The following is a 19500-nucleotide window of genomic DNA, read 5'->3' as shown; positions in this document are numbered from 1 at the left end:
ACTGGAGACTTCTTTCTTTAAGGGTATGTGATATCAAGAACTTCTTAACATGTGGGCACATAATATTCAGGACTGTTCTCAGGCAAGCACATGATATCCAGGACAGCCTTCTATACAGACACAATGTATCCAGAGCTGCTTCCCACAAGGGCACACAATATTCAGGGCTGACTTCAATACTGATATATGACATGCAGACCTTTATGCATTGTGGGTTCCTCATATTCGTGACTACTACCAATGCAGGTACATGATATTAAGTACTTCTTCTAGTACTTCATCCCCTGCTTGTAAATGATATCCTATACTCTTCTTATTTATTTTTTTTTTATTTCAAGATACTTTATTTTCACAATGGGTCACAACATAAGCTTCTGGCCCATTCTGCCAATGTACAAGCTACAAACGCTTGCTCAGCAGCTGAGGGGCACACGTTAGTATCATGTCTGAAAAGTGAATAAAAATCCATATAAAACAAATATTCAAAGTTTCCATAGGAACACAGTAAGTGTGACCCCCATCTCCTAGCCTTCCATACTGCATTGGTACCAACCCTACTCTCCAAAGACATCCCAAACTAGCAGTAATTAAGTTAAATGGTCCCCCCAAATGCCTTAATTCAAGCTAAACTTGCAGGCAAGAGCTACAAGAATGGCATCTACACATTGATCCTAGCAGCACAGGCTGCAGGGTGATGGTCCATCCCGCTCTCCTGGGCACAAGACATGGGCAGCGTGCCATCATCCTGCTCCTCCACCTCCGGCGGGAAGCCATGACTCTGGATCTGTTTCATGAGTTGCCACATTGGCCCTGACATTACATAGTAGATGTTTGGCCTCTGGAACCCATTGAAAGTAGAAGCAGCAGCAACGGTGTATGCACCCATGTTCTCAAACAGCATCCAATCACCCACATGCATTTCAGGCAGGTTACAGCGCTCCACGATCCGATCAAGGCCATCACATGTTGGCCCCCAGATGCTGGATGAGTAATACTTCTCATCTGGCTTGGGTCTCTTCTGCAGCAGGGCCTTCACATGGGCATGATCATAGAGAATGCAGTTAAATGATCCATATACTCCATCATTCATATAATACATGAAGGTTTGCTCATTTGACTCATCTTCATCGTCAGAGCCGGGCTGCTCCTTCCACACGGTTTTTTTGGCAATGATGTTGACTGCAAGCGTGAAAGCTGACGCGACATAGTATCTGCCTGGCTCAGCTATGATTCTCACTCCAGAGTCTGATGGGAAGTACTTGTCCAGAGCTGGGTTGATTACACTGGTGATCTCTTCAAATTTAAGCTTTGTATCTTCAGATCCAGGAAAGCCACCACCAATATCAAGCAGATACATGCTGAAACCAACTTCTGTTGCCATGTCAAACACACAGCGGGCATCCGACACTGCCTGCACGAAGGTCTCGAGGTCAGTACATCCACTGCCCACATGGAAGCTCACACCAATGACATCAATATTTAGCTCTTTTGCCCGTTCCAAGAGAAGCCTGCTGGTTTTGAGTGTGGCACCAAACTTAACACTGAGGCGGCAAACGGCTTTGGAATCATCAGTGGCAATCCGCAGAACCAACTTTGCCTTTGGATGTGCTCTGGCGACTTTCATCAATTCAATTTCACTGTCAAAAGTCATCATCTGGACTCCGTTACTGGCTGCATACTTGATTTGAGAGACTTGTTTACAATTTGCATAGATAATCCTCTCTGGAGGCACCCCAAGCCCCTGTACCAACTGTATTTCAGTCTTGCTTGCACAGTCAAATCCTGTCCCAATGGCAGCTAGGGTGCTCACTATGGCTCTGCTATCGTTACACTTGACTGCGTAAAAGGGAGTGACACGGGGAAGAGCTTTTAGCCACCTCAGATGCTTCTTTAGAATGTCTCCAGGGTCCGCAACGTAGAAAGCATCCTTATCGTCAAAGGAAGAGACTTCACTGATTTTTTGGTCCAGAATGTCCTTAGCAGTAAAGCCTTCATCAAGGATGTGGCAGTCAAACTCGTCCTTAGTAAAGCTGCTCATGGTTCTCATGTGACAGAAAACCTGGAGATGGAATCAAATTATCGCCAGCTCCTCACAAGGCCGACTTAGCCAAGAACTCTGAATGCTGTCTCCTCGGAGTGGTGGAAACACTCACAGCACGGTGGCGCGGCTGTCCTGACCCATGGAGGCGCCACCGCCAAACTCCGAGGAGCGCCCGTTCGTCTGTCCGCCCGCCCGCCGCCGCCCCGTCAGCCGCCTCGTCGAGCCCGCCGCAGACGCGGACCGGAGGTGGCGCCGAGCTGCTGGCTGAGGGCGGCCGGCGGTGGCGGCTGCAGGGACTGACCCTATACTCTTCTTATAGTGATGCATATTACTGCCTTCTTCCTATGCAGTTACATAATATTAATGCCTGCTCCCCTTGCAGAAATATGATATCCAGAACTTCTTCCCATGTGGCCACCTCATAAACAGGACTGAATATCCTGCTGATTCATTATTTCTATGACTTCTTCCCATATGGGTAACAATATCACGGACTGATTCCCATATAGGTACATGATATCCAGAGCTTCTTCCCCTTCTGGTATATCATATACCCACACATGTACACATTATCCAGAACTTCATGCACTGCAGTACTACATATCCAGGACTTCTTTCCATGAGGGTACATTATATACAGGACTTCTACCAATGTAGTTACGTGATATCCAGGGCTACCTATAATCCATGTGCATGATATCCAGGACTATTTCCCATGGACCTGATTCCCATATGGGTACAGGATATCCAAAATTTCTTCCCAAGACAGAACAAGATGTGTGGGACTTCTTCCCATTCAGGTACATGATATCCGTTACTTGTTTTCATGTGGGAGCATGATATACAGGATTCTTTCCAACCAGGCACATGATATCCAGGTCTGCTTCTCCATGAAAGCATGCGATATACAGGTCTTCTTTATATACTTGTATAATGTATCCATGACTTCTTCTGAAAGAAAAACTCCAGGGCATGCAGGTACCACATAGACAGGATGGATTCTCAGGCAGCCACAACAGATCCAGGACTTTGTCCCATGCCTGTATGTAAGATGCAAATTTACCTCTGTGCTGTTACGTGATATGCGGATTTTCTTCCCTTGTAAATACATAACCAAGTCTACTTCCAATGCAGATACATGATATTCAGGACTTCATCCCATGCAGGTATATTATACTGATGTCTTCATACATACATACATACATAGTACTCAGATAGTTTCACATGAATACACATGATATATATGACAGCTTCTCATGTGGGTCTATGATATACAAGACCATTCAGGTGAAACTTATCTGGTACTCATGTGGAAACAAAATGTCTAGGACTGCTTCCCATTCTGGTACTTGATATACAGGAATTTCTAATATTCACAATGGTACCCAGGACTTTTCCCCATGGTAACAGGGAGTTCTCCCATGTTGGTACAAGATATACAGAATTTCTTCCCATATGTGTACAAGATATCCTAGACTTCATTCCATGCAGGTACAAGATATTTAGAATTTAGTCCCTTGTACGTATATCAGAGCCTTTTTCCCTGTGGATACCTTATATTCAATATTGCTTTCCGTGCTAAAACATGATAGTCATAATTTCTTCCCATGCATGTAATAATATTCAGAACTGCACCATAAATGGGAACATAATGTCCTGTACTTCTTCCAGTGTGGATATGTGAAATGGGCTCATGACATCCAGGGCCATTTTCTATGTGAGCACATGATATCTAGGACATCTACACATGTGGGTACAAGATATTCAGCAATTCTTTCCATGTGTGTACCTCATATCCAGACTGTTTCCCATGTGGGTACATGAGGTCCAGGACTTCTCCCCATACAGGTACATGATAAGCAAGAATTCTTCCCATATGGGCACATGATGTCCAAGACTGCTGCTCATGCTCATACATAAAACGCAGAGCTACTTCTAATAGGAGTACATGACAACCAGTACTTCTTCCCATGTATGTACCTATAGACAAGATGGCTTCCCATAGGTGTATACCATATCCAAGACTTCTTATAATGTGGGTACACAATATAAGGAATTCTTGTCTTTTACATGAGATCTAGAACATCTGCACATGTGAGCATAAGATATCCAGGACTTGGATCCATGTTGTTTGTCACCTATCAAGGACTGCTTCTATGCAGGTACATAATATCCAGGATGTCTTCCAATATGGGTACATGATGTTGAGAAATTCTTCCCATATATATACAGGATATCAAGGGACTACTGCCCATGCTGGCACATAAAGTTGCAGAACTCCTTCTCTTAGAAGTACATGATAACAACTGCTTCTTCCCTTATATGTACCAATAACCAGGACTGCCTCCCATGTGGACATATGTTATCCAGGACTTCTTTCAGTGTGGGAACACGATGTGCAGCATTGCATCCCATGCACTGAATTGGGACTGTTTCTCATGTGAGAACATTATAGCCAACATCCAGGATTGCTTCACACGTGGATGCCCAGTATACAGAATTTATTCCCATGCAGTTACATCATTTCTGGGAGTTCTTCCCACATGGGTATATGATATCCAGGACAGTTTCCAAGTCAGATACATATTATCCAAGATTCCTTTCCATGCAGGCGCAAGATCTCCAAGCCATCATTCCATGCTGGTACAAGACATCCAGGACATCACATATGCAGACCTGCTTCCCTTGCAGGTGCATGGTATCCAAAATTGCTTCCTGGACATGATTTCTTTTCATGTGAGTACATGATATGAAGGACTTCTCATGAAGATACATGATATATAGGACTTATTCTAATGTCAATATATGACAAATAGTTCTTCATACCATGGAGTTACATAACATACAGGACTGATTCCCAAGTGATTATGTAATATATAGGACTTTTCCCCATGTGGTTACACATATCCAGGGTTTCTGTCCCATGCATATACATGATATGCAGGGAATCTACCCCTGCCAATACCTGATATCCAAGACACCAGGTACTTTGACATGAAAATACTTGATACCCATATCTCCTATCCATGTACAGACATAATATCCATGACTTTTTCATTAGGGAAAAATATTCAGGACTTACTCTGATGCAGATACCACATAGGCAGGTGATTTACCATGCAGTAGGATGTCCAGGCTTTTGTTCATGCTTGCATATGATATCCAGGATTCTTCCCACATGGGGTATTTCATACCATGTGAGTTCAGGGTATTCAGGTTTTCATACCACACCAATACATGATTTTCAGACCATTCCCATGCATGTACTTTAAACCTAGGACAGATTCCCATGCAGGTCCATGCTATACATGACATTTTCCCTTTCAGGTGCAACATATCCAGGACTGCTTCTCCTGTGGGGACATAAAATCTAGGACTGTTTCCCATGCAGATATTTGATACACAGGACTTGTATACATGTGGGTATATGGTATCCTATACTTCTTTCCATGATGTCCAGGACTGTTTCCCAAGCCAGTAAATGATATCTAGTATCTTTCCATGTGGATATATAATATAGAGGTCTTGGTCCCATGCAGGTTCCACATACCTAGGCGTGCTCCCCATGAAAGGTAAATGATATACATAATTTCTTTCCTTAGCTTGTACATTGCTTTCAGTACTTCTTACCATGTGGGTACCAATCTCCCAGACTGTTTGGCACACAGGTATGTAATAACCATGACTTTATCCACTGCAGGTCCATAATATGCAAGACTGCTTACCATGTCATGTGAGTACACTATGTTCAGGCCTGATTATCATGTGGAATTTTAAAATCTGTGCCTACTTCAAATACAGAAAAAATGAAATACATTTTATCTTCCCATGCAGTTATATGATATCCAGGATTTCTACCTTCGCAGGTATGATATTCATCATTTCTTCCAATGTCAATACATGACATCCAGGATCTTGTAACATGAGGGTGCATGATATCCAGGCTTGTGTTCCATGTGAATATGATATTCAGAGCTTCTTCCATGTGGGTACATGATGTTCAGAATTTCTTCCCCTGCATGAATGTGACAAGCAGGACTTCTCTGTGAGGTGCATTGGTACAACAAAGTTCTTGCTCTTGTAGAAAACAAAAAACAAAAACAACCAACCAGCAACAACCCCAGGCATGCCATGTTCACTGTGATTTTAAGAAACCCACTCTACCTATGAATCTCCAAACAGCTGTTCTGATTAAAACAACTTCAGAGGTGTAGGAATAAAACCGGCCACTTCCTTGTAAGTGGAATTTAGATTTCACACTAGCAAAAGTAAGATGGTTTTGGCAAATAGGCCACTGTGTAGCATTTTTTCACTTCTGCATGTGTTTTTAAAGTTGACACCATGTGCTGTTAAAACTCACAGATTTTTTTCACTTGGCTCTATTATTCCTTTCTTGTTCTTAACTCTAACTGTAACCCTCAGCCCCTTGTGCAGAGCTACAATAATAAACACATGCTCTGTGCTTTGGTAGGAAGCATTCACCACTTCCCTTCCCTTACGTTGTTTTGCTGTGAGGTGCATTGACATAACAACGTTCTCATTCTTGTATAAGAACGCTTTCACTGTGTTGTTTAACCAGCTTGCTTTACCCGAGAACATGCACGCAGCTGTTCTGCAGCAAGCAGCATTACAGTTGCAGGAGTAAAACTGTCCACTTTGCTGAGGACGGAATTCAATTTTCACTGCAGTAGAAATACAGTGGTATTTACAAATGGACCACTAGGTGGTGTTTCAGTAGCTTGTGTTTTTGGAGCATAACACTGAGTAGTGCTAAATAATAATAATTATTATTATTATTTTTATTATTATTATTATTATTAAAAGTCTTATATGCCACTCTGTTTTCCTTTTGTTCTTAACCCTAACTCTAAATCTAACCATAAACCTAACAATAAACAGGAAGTCCTTTTGAAGGGCTGCAATAATAAATTCATGCTCTCTGCTTTCTTGCAAAACAGTCATTGCTTCTTTTACAGAACTTTCCTGTGAAAAACACTAGTTTAACAAAGTCCTAGCGCTAGTAAAGTTGTTGCCATTTTAGTTGTGTTAGTAACAGCCTTCTTTACCTAGAAACTGAAGCACAGCAGTTCTGAGAGTTGTAGGAGTAAAACAAGACATTTCAGTGTAAAAAAAAAAATCACTTTCACTGCGGTAGAAGTATAATGGTTTTTGCAAATAAGCCACTGCAGTAGTACACAACTGTAACCACAGCACTCAAGAAGCTGAGGCAGGGGGGTGCCATGAAGTCTAGGCTATCTTTCAATATCACAATAAACAAAAAACAACAGTCTAAACATCAAACAAGACTTCTTCCTACCCTTTCCTTCTCCTTCAGGATTGTACATGTCCTAGCCACTATTCTACTGCTGTGAAGAGACACTATGACCAACACAACTCTTATAATAGAAAGCATTCAACTGGGAGGCTTGCTTATAGTTTCAGGGGGTTAGCGAATTATGAGGGCAGAGATCTTTGCAGTATGCAGGCACAAAGCCCTGGGTTTGACCAAGTGTCACTTAAACTGGATGTGTGGAGGAGCCTGTGATCCTACCTAATCAGCCTGTACCCATTCATTCTGGGCTTGTGTCTTGGCCTGCTTTCAGAGAGTGCTTCGTTTTCAGCTCCCACCGGGATGCCCTCGCTGCTAAGACTTTTCCATTGTCTTACTTAAGCCAGATGATGTGATGAGAGACTAGTCATCAGAGTTCTCGTACCCTACAATTCCAAAAACCCCAAGAGAAAACGATGTCCTATCACTTTTCTGTTGTTTTTGATTTTCTGTTGGTGGCCATTTGTTGGTGGGTCATGCCACACCTGGAAAATCCATGCCACACCTGGAAAATTCAGAATTTTATTTTCACTTGTAGGTGACAGAAACCCAATTCTAACTGTCTTAAATGTGGGAGTGTAAATGTGAGGGATTTGTGTAAATGAGCAGATTAGATATGTCTGCTCCACAGTTCACTTCTGGTGTCATTCTTTGGCAGTCCCTAGACATGTGACCATAGGTAGCTCTGGCCTTACTACTGCAAAGTGTAGCAGAAGTGCAATCTGGTCTTCATGTGGGTCCTGAACAACTGGGGTGGGACCTATCCTAAAGGCTGTTGCTGGACTGTGGGATATGTTCTTCTAGCTGGGCTGCCTTGTCTGGCCTCAGTGGGAGAGGATGTGCTGGCAGGGTGTGGGGGAGATACCCAGGGGCCTTCATCTGCTCAGAGAAGAAGGGGAGGGAGAATAGGGGGAGAATTGTGGGAGGGGGAGATGAGCAGGATGTGAAGTGAATAAGTAAAAAAAAATGAGTTTTCTTTTCTGAGAAAAATTGGCATTCTAGTTCTCTGCCCTAATTCCAGATTTATGATAGCCTTCAGTCTGTGTCTAGAAAAGCTAAATACTTAAAGGAGCATGCTCACCAGCAGGAAAATACAACATCATAAATAAAAACTGCTGCAGTGAGAAAAAGAAACTGATGGGAGAGGCCCACCTTGTCATCCTAGCAATGTTGGGCACAGGCAAAAGGATTGCCACACCTTCAAGACGACCATCTCCTGCACAGAGGGTTCCCGGCCAGCTAAAACTACACAGTGCCACTGTAAACAGTGTAAACCAAGCTCTTGGGAGACTGAGGCAGCATGGCTGTGAGCATGGAGCTACACTGGACTATTTAAAGCCAGCATGAACTACAGATCAAGACCCAGTTTCAAAACAAACAAAACCCTCACACACACCAAAACCCAAAGCAACCCAAACCCCACACAAAGCTATGACCACTGTGCAGGCAGAGCTTCAAACCTCTGCATATAGCTGGCTGTGATGTAGCTGCTGCAGCTGCTGAGGAAGGCAGCCTGGCAGCTCTTCAGACAGTGGGATGGAATGATAAGGACATCAGTTCCGCTCCTGCGGATAGGCAGAGACAAAGACAGCACTTTTTACAGAGAGAGGTAGGCAGTGTCGTTCTCAGCAACATAATGCATAATAAACAAAAGGGGAAGCAATCCAAATATCCATTAGCTAGTGGGTGGATAGAAATGTATGATCAGAGGATAGATTATTTGGAGGCAATACAAACATCAAGTGCATAGTTAGTACGTGATAAGGAATTAAGTGAAGGAAGTCAGTCATGAAGAATAATACTTCATAGGGTTCCAGCTACTTGACCTGTCTGGGATCATCTTATGCACAGGCAGAGAGTAGATTAGCGATTGCTTAGAGCTGGAGGCAGTGGGGAGAAAATGGAGGCACGAATACAGGGAATGAGGTATTTTGTCAGCAGATTGTAATGGCTGTGTCCTAGAATTGTGGTGATGGGCACACAATTCGGAACTACTACAACTACTGAACTGTAATAAAGGCTTAGTGTGTGTGTGTGTGTGTGAGAGAGAGAGAGAGAGAGAGAGAGAGAGAGAGAGAGAGAGAGAGAGAGAGAGAGAGAGAGAGAGAAGAGAGAGAGGCCACTGGTCAGAGTTGTTTCCATGTGTATCCTAGGGATTGAACTCGTGCAGGCCTGGCAGCAATCAACTATCCACTGAGCCATCTCACTGGCTCCCAACTGCACACCTTCAATAAGAGAACTGTATGATCTAGAGTCCTATTTCAAGATGCCCAACGTTGTATTAATAAATGTTCTAACAGATGCTTGCTTGCATTTCTTTCTGCAGCTTCAACCGGCAGCAATGGAGGTCTTTGGAGAGAATAATGAATGTCCTTAGTGAGCTGCAGCTGGGACAACTAGCCTCCAAGGCGCTCTGTCTTCCATGACATGACGAACCTTTGAGAACATGTAAAGCTTGTTGTGTTGGTTGCCAAGTAGACCGGGTTTTTATACCAGCGAAGGATGCTGCATAACTGTGTCAGAAAGAACGGTTTGTCCTGCATCAGTCACCTTTTACACACAAATTAGTCAGAGTTGAAGGCGACTTGTGCGCTCTAAATTTCAGCTTTCAAAAAACTCCCACACCCAGTTTTGGAGATCCAACTTGGGGCTTTTGTGTATGTCCAGACTTTGGTTTTGACAGAAATTTTTCTAATATTTACTATTTTGTAGAATGTACTCAGAATAAATGGCTGACGGTACAGCTGGACCTCACAGAGAAGTGGTGTATGATCTGGGGTTGACTAGCACGTGTGTCACTCACCTTACAACGTAGTAGAGAGCCCTGTAGTCTATACCCTGCCAAACTTGCATCTTACAATTTACTCTCCTGCCTTTATGCCCTAGCATGGCACCCTCACACAGAGTACTGGAACCAATTTGGAAGTAGTATTGGTTTGCTGAAATCAGCATACGATTGACTGGTGTCTTTCAAGTTCTAGAGATAAACTGTAAGTTCTGGCTTTAGAACAATAGAACTTATGAGATTTTAAGGAAATGTTAAATAATTAAAAGTTAAAATATAAATGTAGCCGGGCGGTGGTGGCACACGCCTTTAGTCCCAGCACTTGGGAGGCAGAGGCAGGCAGATTTCTGAGTTCGAGGCCAGCTTGGTCTACAAAGTGAGTTCCAGGACAGCCAGGGCTATACAGAGAAACCCTGTCTGGAAAAACAAAAACAAAAACAAACAAACAAAATATAAATGTAGATACATTTATTTGTGGTAGAACTTTTAATGCTAGACGTTACTTTTTTTTCTTTTGCCCTAGAATTCTTCCAGAACAGCACAGAACACCTCTTCAATTTTAAAACGATTTGTTGAAACCTTAAAGATACAAGGTGATAAGAAGAGCCTCCACCTCGTTCTGGAGGAGGTTGTTCCCTTTTCTAGACGGCTGCCGCTGCGGCTCAGTCTGCACATGCAGCAATGCCCCAGTCCAGCTCAGCCTGCCCACGCTTGCTGATCTCATGTTACCGTAACTTCTGCTTCAGCTGGAACAGCAGCTTCACCTCTTCTCGTTCAAAACTTCCTGGCAAACGCTTGTAGAGAAGCTGTGTATTTACATCTGTCAGGAAATAAGTCAGTGGAGCCTGGGGCTGTGCTGAGGAAGGCAGGCAGCCGTTACACGTTACACAGTGCTGTTGGTTTCAGATAATCCCTGCTAATCAAGTCAACAAAGGAGGAGAGGCTCAGTTGCCGTTTGATAAGACAAGACATCTTCTTCCTTCATTTTCTCACTGTTGTGAGAGACAGAGAAACTATTTTAAACAGTAAGCATAAAATCTAACCATAAAAGTTGGTATAGCCAAACACTTACCGTAAGTATTGGTGTATACAAACACTAGTGGAGTTTACTTCTTTTTAACAGTTTCAGAGTTTTGTTGCTATTTGGTTGCAATGCCATCAATTCTAATCTGGATGTGGAGAGAGGGCTCAACAGCTGATGCTCTTGCAGAGGTCTTGGGTTTAGTTCTCAGCACTCACATACGGTAGATAACAACCACCCATACTTCCAATTCTGGAGTGTCTAACACACCCTTCTGGCCTCCACAGGCACCAGACACACATGTGGTACACAGACATACATGTGCATGAAATAAAAAATTTAAATTAAAACCTTAAAACACTCATTGTTTATCTATTACATTTTCAAAATACAATAGCAAAACCGAAATAATGTATGTGATTCACATCCTCAGAAGTTGACCAGAATCAGGTATAAATTACATGCTGTGCTTACTTCCTAGCATCTGGCTTAATGCCATTTGTATATTACTGGGAAGGTAAATAGACAGTGAATGCAAATATAATTCTGCCGTCTGCAAAAAATAAGAAATCCCAGCTAGGTTTAGAGCCTGACAATAGCCCAGGCCAGAGAAAAATCTGGTTTTGCATAAATTTAATATTAATCTAAGCTCTAAGTATAGGTATAAACATGAGAACACATTCATTTAAGCCACAGACACTCATGGGTACTTCTTTCAGGAAGCTATGGTTGTTTTTGGTTTGATGGTTTTTTTTGTTTTTTGTTTTTGAAATTCGGTTTCATATATCGCAGGCTGGCCTTGAACTTGTGTACTAGTAGAGGGTGACCCTGAACTTCTGACCTTCCTGCCTCCATCTTCTGAGTGCTCTGACACCCCAGCCCCGTTCCATGCTTCATTCATGCTCGGCAAGTACTCTATTTAGTACATGGAATCTCCAGCCCCTACTTGTTTTCATTATGATTTAAATTATTTGTGTGTGTGTGTGTGTATGTGTGTGCAGCCCAGATGACAACTTGGGGGAAATGGTTCTCTCCTTCTACCATGTGGATTCCAAAATTTGAACTCAGGTTACAAAACTTGCCAGCAGGCAACTTTACCCATGGAACTATATTACCAGCCTTCCTGTTTCTGTTTTGGTTTTGGGTTTCTGAAACAGAATCACACTATGCAGGGTGGCCTGGAATTCACAGGGTAGACCAGGCTGACCTTGAACTCACAGAGATCCTCCTGCCTCAGTTTCCTGAGTGTGGGAATCCATCATCCCAGACCTATTTATGGTTCTGTTTTGTCTCGCAATTTTGCCTTTTCTGCTGCATTCATTTTTATTCCTTTTCTTTTTCCCCCATTTCTTAACTATACCTAAAATCATACCTGCATTTAGTGTTGGTGTCAGTTTCCTGAGGAAAACCCTGGCAACGTAATGAAACACAGTCCTGTGTTTATGACTAACTAATCATCTATCAATCACACACACCTCGTGTCCTCCCAGCCTACTTAAAAAACAAAATAGTAAATCCACAGATAGTCAAGATGGCTGTTGGACTTTCCAAAGATCATTATCATCCGGTGGATGGTGCAGGAGAGGCTCTCTCCTCCTTTTCTTTCTTGGCTTCCTAAACAGTGTAGAAGAAGCCTGCATCTCTCGGACCTGCATCAGTTCTGCACTGATCCTGAAAGATGCACAGCTTCTGAGCGCATCCTTGCCACTGCAGCCTTAAGTGAAGCTGGAATTTACAAACTGGCTCAGCAAAGGCTGAGATTCTGCTGAATTCGAAGGCAAGCTGGCCTAAGCATGGGAAATAACATGTCTTTGAGAAAACTGTTGTCTAACAAAGGAGACAGTTGGATGGAAGTTGTCTGATAAAATGTTGAATGAATGAAACCGGACACATGGAAGCGTGGCAGGACCATTTATTATCTTGAGTTACGATGTCACTAAAACATTGACCACATTTTTTCCATCCTCTTGTTCCTAAGGAAACAAAGAACAGAAAACTTAGCTGTGAGAAGCAAAGTAATTGCATTACAAATAGAAATGCAGACATCTGAAGGCAGTGTCTCCCCTACACAGATATTACAAGTATACACTGTCGTGTCAGACTTTTTATGTGGGTTCTAGGGAGAAAGCTCTGTTTGCATGTCAACAGCTTCGCCACATTTGAAATGTAAATGAAGAAAATATCTAATAAAAATGCAAAAAAAGAGAGATAAGATTCTAAACTCCCCCCCCCCTTTAACATTTCCTTGGTCTCAGGAGTCATAGGTTTTGTGTGTGTGATACTAGAGATCAGCCTCAGAGTCTTGCTCATGCAAGGGACATGCTCCAGCAACATTCCCAACTCAGGCAATGATGCCTTGATTAATAAACCCTCAGACAGTAAAGCTTTTCAACAACTTGAGCTTAATTAGCTGGAAGATTTCTATACCTATAAAATTTTACTCTAGGGTTGTTTGTTTGTTTGTTTGTTTGGGTTTTGGGTTTTTTTGTTTTGTTTTTGTTTTTGTTTTTGTTTTTGTCTTCTGGCAGGGCTATTATTTATCACTCTCAATGCTGTAACATCTCAATCAAAAATTGCCCGGCTGGGGGCTGGAGAGATGGCTCAGCTGTTAAGAGGCTGCTCTTCCAGAGGACCTGGGTTCACTGCCCAGCCGCTGTAACCAGTCCTACACCACCTTCTTCTGGTCTCTGCAGACACTGCATGCATGCGGTGCACAGACAGACACACTCGGGCAAACATACACAGAAAATAAAAATAAAACTCTTACAAAAAGAGTAAAGCATACAGATAGCCTACATTATTGATATTTACCCCGCAGAAAGTAATTTTGAGAAAACACTTTAAGATACATTCTGTTCTATTTTCTCAAGGGAGAGGGGAGGGATGGACTTGCTTTATAGTCAGGCTGGCATCCTCCTGCCACTGCCATCCCCCACATACTAGGACTCCAATGCTTGTTACTATCTATTTAGAGTCATATCAATCTATAATTATGATTATAATTTTTTGTGTACTAGGGCGTCGTCCGCAGGCATGTGGACATCAGATGACAACTTTGTGTCTTCAGCTCTCCTTTTCTGCCCTTATGTGAGTCTGGATGTGAGGCTCGCACGTGCACTCACTCTGGCTTCCCACTGGTCCTCTTCAACTGTGTGGAGTGGGGAGCTTTAGTAATTCTAGCAGACTGAGCATCCTCCCCTCATGAGTGATAATGGATCAAGTTTCTTGTTTGTTTGTTTATTTTGTTTTAGTGTCAGAAAGAGTCTTTTTACATAGCCCTGCCTGTGCTGGAACTCACTATGTAGATCGGGCTGTCACAAACTCGCAAAGATCTACCTGCTTCTGCCTCCTGCGGGCCAGGATTAAAGGTGTGTGCTCCAGCACACCCCACATTGTTTGGAACTTCCTCTTTAACCCTATCATCACTCCTCTCCTTCCCAGAGGGAGCTTTTCTGCCTTCATTTGCTAGCTGCTGAAAGTTAAAGGGAATGAAATGTTTTACTCAAAAGATAGGGGGGAGGGGGGAGGCGGAGGGAGAGTGAATAGAGATGGCTGAGTGGGTAGAGCACTTGCTGTGCAACTGTGAGGACCTGAGTTTGAATCTCCAGAACGCACATAAAGCTGGGCACTGTAGTGTGAACATCACACTTCTACAGCAAGCTATGAGGTGGAGACGGAGAATCCTGCAAGCCTACAGGTGGGTAGCCTGGGGTACATAGTGCAGCAGCAAATTACAAAGAGACAAGGCAGGAGGTCAAGACTGATACCTAAGGTTGCTCAGGGCCACACACACACACACACACACACATACACACACACACTAAAGGAAGGGTAGTGGTACTCTATATGCAGTGATATTAATACTTCAAAATCATACCATGCAATTAAAATATTTTAACTTACACTTCATCCCTGAATGTATCCAGAGTAATTACATGTCCATCATCATTCAAAACTTCATCTGCAGCACACAGACCCAAGTTTTTTAGGGCTGCAAAAGTGAGAAAGAGAAGAAACAAAAATTTACAAACTAGGATTATTTTCAGCTAGAGAAAATGATGGGGCCACCCCAGTCGGTTTATGGGTTGCACTGACCTTCTTTATACTGCACAAATGATATGCAGCCTCTGCCGGCCGTGTCCATCATCTCAAACATGGACACGATGTTAGAGTTGTCCATAAAGTAGGGAAACGCCACATGCGTTGCCTTGGCAACTCTCAGACGTTCCAAAAGAGAGATTACATACTCTCTTGGTTTTTCTGCAAATTAACAGTTGAGACTTACTCATATATAAAAATAAATTGTGCACGAGTATAAACAGTCACTTATGAGGTCGTCACCCTGGTCTACAGGGCAGGACAGCCAGGGCTACACAGAGAACTCTGCCTTGAAAAACCAAATGCATATATACAAACATATGCACATATACAAATGTACATACATATGCATACAATACATGCATACATATACATACATATACACGTGCACACACATGCACATACAAGCATATACATGTAAATGTATACATACATATGCACATATATACATATGCATATACATACGTGCATGTACACATGCATACATGCATATGCACATGCATACATATACATACATATACACGTGCACACACATGCACATACAAGCATATGCATGTAAATGCATACATACATATGCGCATATATACATATGCATATACATATGCACATGCATACACATGCACATGCATACATATGTACACACATACATATACACACACATGCACATACATACAAAGAGAAAGGCAAGCAGATAGCACTAATGATGAAACAAGATTGGTCGAATTCTAGTAGTTAAGGTTGGGTGTTTTGCAAGCTCCCTTGCAAGATCTAATTTGCAGAAAGGGATGGACATTACAAAGACAAAGGGGTTGGCCTGATGCAGGGAAGAAGCTAAAACCCAGGAAACAGAAACAGTCTTAGACAAATGCTGTCTTCTGACGAGGCAGAATGTTTGTGTCTGACAAAGAAGTGGTGCTCTGGATCAACAGGCTCGTCTGTTGAACTGATTTAAAAACAGAAAATGGAGTCCACTTTCCAAACTAATGCAGCAATCACAGCAGAAGTCAGACATAAGACACCACTGCTTAGATGGCCAATGCCACCATCACTGCATTTTACTCTTTGAATATTAGGTCTCAGGCCCACATTTTCTAACAATTTTGAAAGTTATTGGTGAGAATTAATTTTTTAAGGTTATACATTTAACAACACCTGCCCTTGCAAAAGATCCAAGTTCTGTTCCTAGAACCCACCTCAAGTGGCTCACCACAGCCTGAAACTCCAGTTCCAGGGGATCTGATACCTTAGTAAGGCCTCTTTAGGCCCCTGCGTTCACATGGCAAGTACTAAAGCAGACACACACATAAATAAAGAAAAGCAAACCTAAAGCAAAGGATAATGGACCCATCACCAACTTCAGCTGCTAGAAATTGACCAATATCATTTCACTATAGCGTTATTTACTTGCCCTTCTGTATGTATGCGTGTATGTACGTACGTATGTATGTACATATGCATTTGTTGTTGTTGTTGTTGTTGTTGTTTTTTAAGACAAGGTTTCTCTATGTAGCCCCTGCTGTCCAGAAACTCACTCTGTAGACCAGACTGGCCTCAAACTCAGAAAGCTGCCTGCCTCTGCCTTCGAGTGCTGGGATTAAAGGTGTGTGCCACCACTGCCCGGCTTCTCTGTGTATGTTAAGGAAATCCTAATGGTCATTATTTGAAGTGTATGTCTCTGTCTTAGTTACTTTTCTGATGCTATGTTAAAATACTCCGGCAAAAGCAACTTAAGGGAGGAGGGTTTGTTTTGCATCACAGTATGGGAGTTAAAAATTCATCAAGGCAGGGAAAGTCCCAGAGCAGAACGCAGAGAGGTGATTGTTTCTGCTCAACTTGCTTTTCTGCTTTTTATATCTCCAAGATCCTCATCCTGAGAATGCTGCAGCCTGATGGACAGGTTCCCCCCTCAATCCAGACATAACCACAGACGTGGCCAGGGCCCCATCTCCCAGATGAGTCTAGACTTCATTACTTTGACAATGAAGAGAAAGAGAAAAAGAAAAAGGAAAAAGGAAATGTAACCTAAGCAAAATATATATGTATATTAAACACTGGCTGTTCTGAACATTAGGTGTACTAAATTTGTGTTTTAAATTTAATGGTTAGTGGTTAAGAGCAAGGATCTGATTCAGGTCCCAGCACTCATATAGTGCCTCAGACCATGAGCAACTCTAGTTCAGGGGATGTGACATTTATCTTCTAACCTCTTCAGTGACCAGGCACACAGGCATCAGGCACGCCCATGATACGCAGCTAGATATGCAGGCAAAACACCTATACACGTTTAAATAAATACATTTTTTAAATTACAATAAAATATTTCAAAATATTTTTCTCATCCCCTAAATGGTTATACTGTTTTTCGGGGTTTTTTGTTGTTGTTGTTGTTTGGTTTGGTTTTTTGTTTGTTTTGTTTTTCTGCATTGGAATGGTATTTCTGCTTCCTTTCCGTAAATGAACATTTTGTAATTTTGGAGACTTATCATGAAGGCCGGCAGGCTCAATTCACCCTGGGAGGATGCAATCTTGTCATCATCTCAAATGTAACGTCTTACCATACACCAATAACAATTATGAAATAACCCAAACTTCGAAGGAGTCTAATCTATAAAAATGCCAGGAAAAAAACCTAGCTCTCCAGGAGGATCCTGGCAGCTCACACTAACCACTGTTTATCTCCCTTAATAAATCAGAGACTCCTTAGAATTGAAAAGATCTATTGCTTGCCTGGCCAAGGCTGATATAGCTATAATTTATATGATAACCCCCCCCCGCCCCCGATGTTCGCTCTGTCCCCATTAGATCTGTACTATTATCTCCATTTTCCCATTGGAAGAGACGGATATTCAGCCTTGCCTCAAACACTCATAACTATAAGGGGTGGACCTGGAGCTAGGCAGTCCCCAGACTCTGCCACTCGCAGACTCTGCCAGCCTCCCTACCATTCCCTGCCGCACCAAGAGGACATTTATCACGTTCGACTCAGAGATAGGGATATGCGTGGAGGGTGAGGGGCTCACAGAGCCTTCGAACTCCGGCAGGGCTCCTCCACTGGTGGGGAAGCAGGGAATAGAGCTAGTGAAGAGGACTGGCTATAGGGAGGGAAGCGGCGTGCTGGCGACCCTTTGATAGGGAGAGAGAGTCAGAAAGCCAATGGAAACAAGACCCTTACTTGGTCGGGCAAAGAGGAGGAAGCTAGTAAGTTGACTCAGCAACTCCATGATCTGATGTTTTTCTAAATACAGCTTGGCCTGAAGCTCCCGGTCAGCCACAGGCTCCATGTTTCCTAGCTGAGCCGTTGCTAGGCGACCAGGCAGCCTCCAGGGGACCCAATTCCGCCCCTTTCGTGCTCAGTCACGTGAAACACCTCACCTTCCCCAGCCCCACTCCTCCTCCCGCCCAGGTACCAGGACAACCCCCTTCCACACCCCTGAGGAAGAAGCAGGGATGTGGCGGGCAGTCTGTGACACTGGCTTCTGGTGCGGTTGCCAACACAGAGGCTGAGCTTGTTTGGGCCAGGTTCCTGCTTCCTGTATTTGTTTGTTCCAGAATGAGGTTTTAATGATGGGAACCCAGGATTTATCAATGAGAAAAGAACGTTAGCTGTTCTAAGAATCCTAAATAGCATTTTCTGGGTGAGCAACCCGCAGGGTTGCCCTGGCAGGAGGTCTCAGGTATGGATACTGAGCTTGGGTGTTTTCTGCTGAACTACACCGGGTTGCCTAACGATTCTCCACTTTCAACTCTTTTAACACTTTTCCTGTGCAACCCTGTATAAAATAGACATATAATTTAAAGAAAGTTCTTTGAAGTCAGGTGCAATGGTACATGCCTGTCTGTAGTACCAGCACTTGGGGGTGGAAGATTAAGGGTTCAGTGTCATCCTCGGCTACAAACAGAGGTGAAGAACATCCTGGGATATACAGTCCTGACTCAGAAAACCAAAACAAACTAAATCAAAGCAAAACGTTTTGCTTTTTAAACATCATTAACAATAAAAGCAAATTTGTGTACCAATGTGCACGTAGGTGCTTGCTTATTTTAAGAAATTAAGCGCCAGCTGAATACTTGATACTGCAAAGCACAGAGCATCTTCAACGTTTTTCAAAGTTGGCTGGTATTTTGATTTTATAATTGTCAAAGCCAAAAATGCTACATAACAGAAATACATAATACAAATTGGCTGATGTATGTTTAGGGTTAGGCCAGTAATTCTTGGAAATTGT

The 19500-nt window shown here is 42.8% G+C and overlaps 1 protein-coding gene and 1 pseudogene across 1 annotated transcript; both read right to left on the bottom strand.

Moving 5' to 3' along the window:
- Nucleotides 1-332: 332 nt before the first annotated feature.
- On the bottom strand, nt 333-2216 carry LOC110307323 (ornithine decarboxylase pseudogene; annotated as a pseudogene).
- Nucleotides 2217-13072: 10856 nt separating this feature from the next.
- Nucleotides 13073-18685, bottom strand: Efcab10 (EF-hand calcium binding domain 10). The gene is made up of 4 exons (XM_021179562.2): nt 18447-18685; nt 15272-15436; nt 15080-15167; nt 13073-13149 (listed from the first exon to the last, which is right to left on the bottom strand). Exons 1-4 carry the CDS (start codon nt 18553-18555, stop codon nt 13113-13115), a joined length of 399 nt encoding a protein of 132 aa, XP_021035221.1. The 5' UTR covers nt 18556-18685; the 3' UTR covers nt 13073-13112.
- Between the last annotated feature and the right edge of the window lie 815 nt (nt 18686-19500).

The sequence above is a fragment of the Mus caroli genome, unplaced genomic scaffold (assembly GCF_978045245.1).
Source record: "Mus caroli unplaced genomic scaffold, Mus_caroli_1 scaffold_14, whole genome shotgun sequence".
In the NCBI taxonomy this organism is placed as follows: Eukaryota; Metazoa; Chordata; class Mammalia; order Rodentia; family Muridae; genus Mus; species Mus caroli.
This window is presented reverse-complemented; position numbering and strand designations above follow the sequence as displayed.

Bases quoted from the DNA above. Each gene is read 5' to 3' on its own strand.
- Efcab10 (XM_021179562.2), bottom strand. From the start codon at position 18,555: ATGGAGCCTGTGGCTGACCGGGAGCTTCAGGCCAAGCTGTATTTAGAA. The intron at 15,168-15,271 runs GTCAGTGCAACC...TCACTTTTGCAG, and splicing joins ATTTGTGCAGTATAAAGAAG to CCCTAAAAAACTTGGGTCTG. The intron at 13,150-15,079 runs GTAAGTTAAAAT...TTGTTTCCTTAG, and splicing joins GATACATTCAGGGATGAAGT to GAACAAGAGGATGGAAAAAA.